At 33.7% G+C, this 8699-nt stretch overlaps 1 protein-coding gene across 1 annotated transcript in view; it reads right to left on the reverse strand.

Moving 5' to 3' along the window:
• LOC108751840 (MAP kinase-activated protein kinase 2) overlaps positions 1–7151 on the reverse strand; it is a 27090-nt gene extending 19939 nt beyond the window's left edge. Inside the window, exons 1-2 of the mRNA XM_018492282.1 lie at positions 6755–7151; positions 1744–2123 (exon numbers count right to left, since the gene is read on the reverse strand). Coding sequence (XP_018347784.1) covers positions 1744–1772 — 29 coding nt within the window. The 5' untranslated portion in view covers positions 1773–2123; positions 6755–7151. The remainder of the gene's footprint in view (positions 1–1743; positions 2124–6754) is intronic.
• Between the last annotated feature and the right edge of the window lie 1548 nt (positions 7152–8699).

The raw sequence follows: 8699 nt of genomic DNA on the forward strand, positions 1-8699 counted from the left end.
AACAGTTATTGGATCTAACGAATTATTGTTAAAAATTGTTGGATATTTAAATAATTAATTCCAAAATTGTCAATTTTTTAAAAGTATTTCTAAACTTTTGGTATCTGAATAAGTGTATCTGAACAGCATACCTATATCGATATAAACACAGTAAACTAGCCAACATACAGATATTTGCTACGGGAAATAAATTATCAGTCTAAAAGAAACTACAGAAATATGTACTTTGGAAAGTAGTTACGTGTTACACAATTTATTAAGAGATGCTTTTTAAGAGAGAATTGTTATGAACTGTTAATATTAAATTAATATCACGTTAGTAACCATCGCTTACTGTCGAAAAGGGCGTGTGATTACGTAAGTATTGCATAATAAGATGAAAAACGCCAGGGATCGATGGGCTCGTTAACTCTCACTAAAATCGATAATTCAGGCCAACGTAAACGGATAGTACTGAACTGTTTAATACAAGTAAATACTTTCGTGGTGAGGGTTAATTAGACCGTCACTGTATCGTTTGGTATTCGAAGATTACATACAGCGCTCATTAGAGGTATTTCCCAGTGGCAGCCGTCACAGATCAGCCTTCGATAAAGTGAATAGAGCGATTTATTAAATTAGAATTGCAGATATCAAAGATATTTATGATTTATAAAACGCTTTACGTACTGCATCGAGACATCGACAGAATTCTTAAATTCTGATTATCCCGAGCGAAAAGTTAATGGAGCAACAGATTCGATCAGCGCAGAATTAGATTAATCACGATGACGCAATCTGGAGACCAATTGTATCTTGAGACGAGGTGAAAATTACAAAAGTGAGCAAATTCATTACTCTCTAAAACTTTTACAGTGAATTTCACTCTTAAAGATTGAAAATTGAGTCACTCTTTTTAAGATTGATCTTTCCAAGATACACAATTGACCCCCTGTTGTTGCGAAAAAAGTCGCATGATTATCGCAAAATACGACAACATCGTCGATGTATTACGAGATGTTTACGGGAGAGTTGCACCAACAATCTTGGTTAATTAAACATCGACTGGTTAAATTTTTCAAGATCGATTCTCCAATAAAACAATTCCCTAAAATTTTTATTTTGCTCTAAAGAATGAAATCTCGTTCTTAGACCGAAGATTGAGCCACTCTTTTCAAAACAAGCTCAATTTTCACTCTTCAGAATCAGATTCCATTCTAAAGAATTTAGGGAAAAGGCAATCTTGTATGTTAATTCAAATCAAAGAAAATCTAAAAAGGCGAAAATTCAGAAAGTTTAAACTCAAGTTCTACATGCCAATGAAAATCATTCTTCTATAAATTGAAAGAACGTATCTTAATTTTCAATTATGTTTAAACTTTCAGCGAATTAATTCAACGTGATTTAATTCAAAATTCTCTGGTCTCTGAGAAACATGTACGTTGAAAATTTCCATATTAATCGACGGTTAATCTATAAGAGGGAAATACGTCGTTCTCTACTTGGGATACAAGTAAATTGGGAAAATCCAATCAATTGAATAGTTAATTGACGTTGGTGCAACCAACCCTCTTCCGATCCTCGCACTATAGGAGGACGTGTAATGTAATTGTGTATGCGTAAATAAATCCTTCAGGATTCTTCTCTTTCTCTCATTCTCTCTCTCTCTCTCTCTCTCTCTCTCTCTCTCTCTCTCTCTCTCTCTCTCTCTCTCTCTCTCTCTCTCTCTCATTCTTGCATGTAGGAAATAAACATAAAAGAGACCTCCAAAATCTCCACTCCGACTTCGGCATCGATGTAGGTCTCGATTTTCACACAGCTATAAGTCCCGAATTCGTCGGGAAGACAAAAGCATCACCGCCCGCCCCACGTCGATAAAAGCCAAGGTACAGGGCTCCCAGAGGACGACCTCCCAGATGGAACGACGAGTTTGGAGTGGTTTACCACACGGCGTGCGGTGTCGTTACGGAAGAGAGGGTCCTAGCTTCTAGAGCCTTATACCGAGATTTATCCCACCCGGTAGAAGAAAGAGATAAGTTTTAGTCCGCCCGGTCTCGTTTCGTCTTTGCTTTTTCGATTTGCGTTTCTTTTTTTTTTTTTTTTTTTTTTAATTCAAGCCAAGAGATAATCGGGCCAGCTGAAAACTGAAGATAAAGAGACCAAATGATAAAATTAAATCGCACTCGCATACGAAAATTCAACATAAAAGCAATCGTGAGTCGGATTTGACAAAGCGAACGCGGTGTTTTCCCGGAAGCTAACGAATATTCCACACCAATGATCGTAAGTCCACCGTACTACTTCCGGCGTTTCGTTGCACCTTCGGAAACACACATCCGGGACTTCAAGGTTTTAAGTTTCAACGTTTCTTAGCGCTCGCTAATTTGGAAAAGCCTCGATAATTTTTAATTATTAATTAATAGATATAACTTATTGTGCCACTCTCTAAATCAGTAGATAGTCACTAATTACCCATATATAAGTAAAATACTGATATTTGATACACGCTAATTTCAATCTTCCAACCATATTCGTCGAATTTCAGCACTAAAATAAGATTGGATCACATAATAAAGATTAGCTAGATTAGAGAATCTCATAGTTGATTCATTGATTATCAGTGGCACTGATTATACTTGGCACTGATATCAAGCAGTGATTATCCACTGATTCAGATTTAGAGAGGATACTTTCATAAAATAACTTAAGCTTAGAACTAAAAGTAACACTTGACAAATAATTGAATCCTTCTCTCTAAAACTTTTAGAGTGAATCTCGCTCTGAAGAGTAAAATCTTACTCTTAAATTGAAAAGATTGACTCAATTTTCAATTCTTTAGAGTGAGATTCCACTCCAAAAGGTTCAGAGAGAAGGAAATCATAATATGTACTAAGGATTAAATTGGGACAAAAAGTAGCATTTAAAAAAATAATTGAAATTTAAAAAATGAAAAAGAGCAAAAATACGACGAGCCGAGCGTTTTCTGTTAGAAATTTAGCTTCACGTTAAAGTATCGTCGCTTCATTTGAAAAATTCTGAGAACACCCCCTCAAATTCGCATACTCACTCCGAAGAAGACACGACTGAAAGTGACGACTTAATCGCGCGCGTTTCCCATTCATACATTTCTCTCGCAATGAATCCACGCTGTTGTGTCATGCCAACGAGCGTATTCGCAGGCGATGAAGAGGAAAGCGAAGCGCGAGCTGAACGGTAGCTTAGAAGTCGCATTTGCATATAATCGCGCCACATAAATAGCCACTTTTAATTAGCATAAGACATTTCTAGACCCTCGAATCGATAAATTCAATCCCAATCGATATTTCAATCTAGGCCTTTATAAACACTCGCATACATCTTATCACAGAAAATTATGTTGCGTGCCGTGGACGAGTTTCCTTCATGCGTCTTTCTTGAGGAAAAAGATGAATGAAAACAAAAACGTAAAAAAAAAACAGGCTCGACGTAATCGCATGTCATGTAACGTCTATTTCTACCAATGGAGATTAACTTTAATCTCGTTTAACTCATTCTTTATCTTTTTCCAATTCTTAGAATTAGAGAGAAAGATTAAAAGTATGTTAACAGAGGTACCAAGTCATTTTTTAACTTAAACGTCCCTCTATTATTTATATTAAAATTATATTTCTTGTGTAAAAAAGAAAATTTTGAAATTTTTTATTATTCAATAATTATGTACTTTATAATGATGGAATATTTAGTTCCACTCTTTAGTTATCACTCTCTCTATTTTAATAGTAATTTATTCGCTTGATTCTTTTATAATTTCAATATAAATTGATATAAATTGACTTTAATTTCAGTTCAACTTACTCTTCAACTTTTTTCAATTTTTAAAACTAGAAATAGATTAGAAAGAGTTAGTTAAATAAAAATAAAAATTAAACTACATTTTTTTTGTAGAAAACGAGTATTACTGAATAAAAATCGCTTGCTTTCTAACGTTAAACCGAGATTAAAATTAATCCATATTGAAAATGACATTAATATTTGATGAGATCAGTTCGAGGTTGATTCAAAAAGGAGAACAAGGTTTATCGATTAAAGGGCTCGAAACGGGTGAGACACGACGCGCAGACAAAGGACACACATACACACAACACTCTCTTCTCTCTCTGTTTTTCGTCACGCGATATATGATGTTGCCTTGGAATTTTGTTTGCCCAACATGAGAATCGCGAATCATATACAGATACGATGGGATATTATAGGCGACGATGGCAGTCACGTTTGATGTTTGATGCGGGAGGAAATAAAATCAAAAGCCACATGCCCCGTTAACATTGACGGTAATTGCAGAAGAATAACAATAAAGCCCTCAACATGCAAAGTCATGGATAACATTAACTCCAATTTAGGCCGGTATTTATAGTTGGTTCTTATATTTAAGACCGTCTTAAGTACAGTCTTAAGATGTTATGAACTAATCGTATTAACATCTTAAGACATTACTTAAGATGGTCTTAATATTATATAAGAATGGACGATGAATACACGCCGCCCTTAAAATCCCTCTTGCTCCGATATTTCAATTTCTAGGTGTTCAACATATTTAACGTTTAAATGACATTTTATCACACAAAATCGTCACTTCTCGAACACGTCTCTCTGTTTCGCAATGTTTAAAGTTTGAATATATTTTTATGCTATCGAAACTTCGTGATAAATATGTAACATATATTTTGAAAAATTGAAAAAAAATATGACGGGCACATTTTTTTATTCTTTCAAATAAAACAAACATTTTTAATAAAAGTTCAATCATGCAAATAAAAGATAAAAGATGCGTTCTATTTTACGCGCATGATGCATATAATGTATCATTTTATTCTTATTTATTGACACTAGAAGTATCAAATGATCATTATTGATCGTTTCTATTTTTCAGATTAATATTATATTTTTTGTGTAAAAGATAAAATTCTGAATAAGATTTCTGATTGTTTATTTTTCAATATGTTTTTTATAATAATAAAATATTTAATTTTTTATCACTCTCTTTATATTTTCATAATAATTTATTCCTTTGATTTTTTCAGTGAGTACAAAACGTTGGTACTTTTAGTATTAACATTCAGTAAACGAAAATAAAATGAGTAAAGAGTAAAGATCGAATGTCCAAAGTAGAGATGAAAATGATCAAAAAACTAGAAGTTTTGAATAAAAAAAATTTAATAAAAAGCAATTGTTTTTCCTTAGCTTCTTAAGTAAGTTGTTTACTCGACTATATATTTTTGAAGCATTTAATGATTTTGACGCTATACTGCCGTTCTAGAATTCAATTTTTGCATTTATCCAAAATATTTCTGTGAAAAGATAATTACAAAAGAAAAACGTAGTACAATAATTAACAATAAGTGGCAGTGATTATAGATATAAGTAACTACCGTTTACAATTATTCGGACGACATTTTATACTGTACTCCAATTTTAAAAATGAAGTAAATGTTTCTCTCTCTCTCTCTCTCTCTCTCTCTCTCTCTCTCGCACTGTTTTTACACAAATGATATTTTATTAAAATAATTGATGCTGCTTTTGTTGTAATTTGTTGTTACATATTCTAAAATATAAATCAATAAAACAACGTTTATCAAATTATTCCCAATTATTCTTGAATCGATATTATATTAGGATTTTGCATCAATAATTAAAATTTAAAATTCTTACAATTATAACTACAATAATATACAAAAACAATGTCAATTATAAACTATCTATAATCTGTGTTAATTAATAAAATATTATTTGTTAACAATAATATGAGCCATTTCTTATTTAGCTTTTAAAATCGGAGTAAAATATAAAATATCTGTCGTCTAAATAATTATAAGCGATAATGTATTTAAACTTTAGACCATTGTCGATAAAGAATATCAATTCATTAGGCACCGCAACAACATAAAAGTGTTTCCGCCTTGATTTGAAATTATAAAAGAAAAAAACATTAAATAATGTCGAAATAATATGGATATCGGACATTTTAACCGTGAATATCAAGAAAAATGAATTCTATATCTTTTTCAATGTGTTTAATGTAAATTCTATCTATTTTCCATGAATTCTACATCATTTTGAATAAAAAATCGTTTTTTAACGTAAGAAATCCGTTTTTGATTTGGTATTTTTCTACGAAATTAGAAAAATCTGCTTTTTTATCTCTACTCCAAAGATAAAATGATGACGTAATGCGCAGCATGCATCAAATGAATCGCATCCAAAACACATCCGAAGTTTCATTTTTTTTTTTTTTAATATAATAAATACTTTTATATATATATCGATTAATAAGAATATTTGTAACTATTTTTAATATTTAATATTATAAATTTGTATCTAATATCTTTAATATTGTCGATATAATAAATATTAATGAAAATCAGGCAAATAAAAAATAAACAATAAAAATATTTAAAAATCGCGTTTTTCAACCTATTTTCTACTACCTTCGTTTTACGAGAGGATGGAATTGTAGTCAGTTGGTTTTCAAAACAGATGATTCATTCAAACGCTGCATCACTGTATCATCTCGAGTAGCGCGCTCAAAGTCACTCTCCCCTCGCATTTAAATATAAATAAATGTAGCGGTAAAAATAAGTGACACATAGCAGTTTGAACACGAACATTCACTTAGTATTTATATGTATACACATACATATATTTGAGGAGAGTACTCGAGCGCGAGAACGAACACCTAGGGATCCGATCGGTTCGAGCTGTCAAAACAACATGGAGTCAAAGAACGAGTATTACATACCCGTCAACGTGCACCTCTCTCGTCGCGGCTTAAAAATTCCCGTTACGGATTATTAATCACGCGATGCGGACCGAGCTGCCCTCGTCGGCATCGTTCACGCTTAGCGTCGATCGAAGTCGAAAAAACCGCGCGGCGATTCACCGCACCGAACCGCGCTCGCACAATGGAAAGTAATCGCGTCCCGAAGAAAAACTGCACTACAATTGGAAACTTGGCAAAATCACTTGGTGAAGAACGGAACGGACTTTTCGACGGAGGAAGAATTTCTAGGAAGGTGCGCCGAGTCGACCGGTCTTTTGTACATCACTCGTCGCCGGTGCGCTACAAACGCTCGCGCGAGGACGGACGCCGTCGGATTGCACGACGTTAGGCAACCGACCGAGCTGGACGAGCGACTGCGAACAGTGCGAACTGCGATCAGTGCAATCGTTCCGTCGCGTCGGCTCGGCTCGGCTCGGCTCGGCTCGGTTCGGCTCGGCTCGGATCGGATCGGGTCGGATCGCGCAACCACCGCGGAACAGCACGCGATCTCGATGTCTCGATACGCGAGCGCTTGCTCGTGAGCAGACGGAACGTGGAGGTCTGCGGAAAAAACATCTCGCGTCTACATCAATGTGTTACGCTGGCGCACACTGGCGGCGGTAAACGTCTCTCCGACAGTTGCTGCGTTCTAGGCTTTGTTCGCTTTGGCGTCACAACGCTTTAAGCGTCGTTTTATCTTTATTTCGTAGTATTAAACAAGGACAATTGATGCTCGCAAGTGTTGTGAGCGACAAAGCGAACGCAGCCCTAATATTATCACTGCTGGTACTGAAAATCTATAGTGCGTGTAATATTGTATAGAGTTTGAGTACTGGCGGTGAATATCGGATCTCGCGGCGGTCTTGCGCCGTGACTCACTTGCCTGCGCAGGGTCTCAGAATAGCAAATTAATAGCGTTTTTCATTTGGCAGAATTATAGGATAACTGTCCCTATTAATATACTTTTTAGCCAATTTGCTTATTACTGAATTAATTATTATTAAGTATTGTAGCTTTAATTTTATCTGCTTGCAATCAACATCGGTTTTTCAATTATTTCTTTTCCTTATAATATTTCTTTAATTTAAAAAATGTTAACACTTTATAATGTTTTTCGTAAAAATTATGTTTTTGTTAAGACGAGTTCTCCAAATGGCTCTATTAAAATGTGCCCCCAATTAATTTGTGTGCCTATCCGCATTTAATTCATTTTAACATATAGTTGCTAAAAACAAGTAATAAATATAAGCTAATTGTTTAAGTAAATATTACATAAATCAGTATTTCAATTATACTTATTTCAATGAACACTAACGTTCTCAGCTCCAATACAGGGTACACTAATAGAGGCAAGTTTAAAATCTTGCAGTACGTATTACTGGATTCACATAAATTTAATTCCTCATATCTTTCGAAAAATGTTTAAAATATTGTACTTTAATAGTTAAAAAATAAAATATTATCTTTGGTATCGTATACTTTAATAATTTAACTTAAAAAAAAAATTTTTTTTTTCTTATTTATTCGTGCTAGTTTTCTTTACAGCTCATTGAAATACAAAAGTACATTAATAGAGACAAACCCAGTAATAGGGACTGTTATCCTAGTATATATATTCAGCGCACTTTAAAATTGTTGTACATAAATCGATATAAAGATGACAAAATGTATGATGTAAATACTACATGTACATAAAGTTAAAATAGAAGTTTGGTTGAAATGGTCAGTCATCCTAAAAGCGGTATTCATAGTTTGATCTTACATTTCATCTTGAACTTGATCTTGAGTAACATTAAGATTCCATTCAGCGAATGAAATGACCGTATATATAGTATCCTGAAATCATAATTAAGAGTCTCTTAAAATAATGTATGTGTGTTAAACATAAGATCGACTATAAAAATCTCTTTAGATCTTGAAGGAT

This window comes from Trachymyrmex septentrionalis, unplaced genomic scaffold, assembly GCF_001594115.1.
Source record: "Trachymyrmex septentrionalis isolate Tsep2-gDNA-1 unplaced genomic scaffold, Tsep1.0 scaffold52, whole genome shotgun sequence".
Lineage (NCBI taxonomy): Eukaryota > Metazoa > Arthropoda > Insecta > Hymenoptera > Formicidae > Trachymyrmex > Trachymyrmex septentrionalis.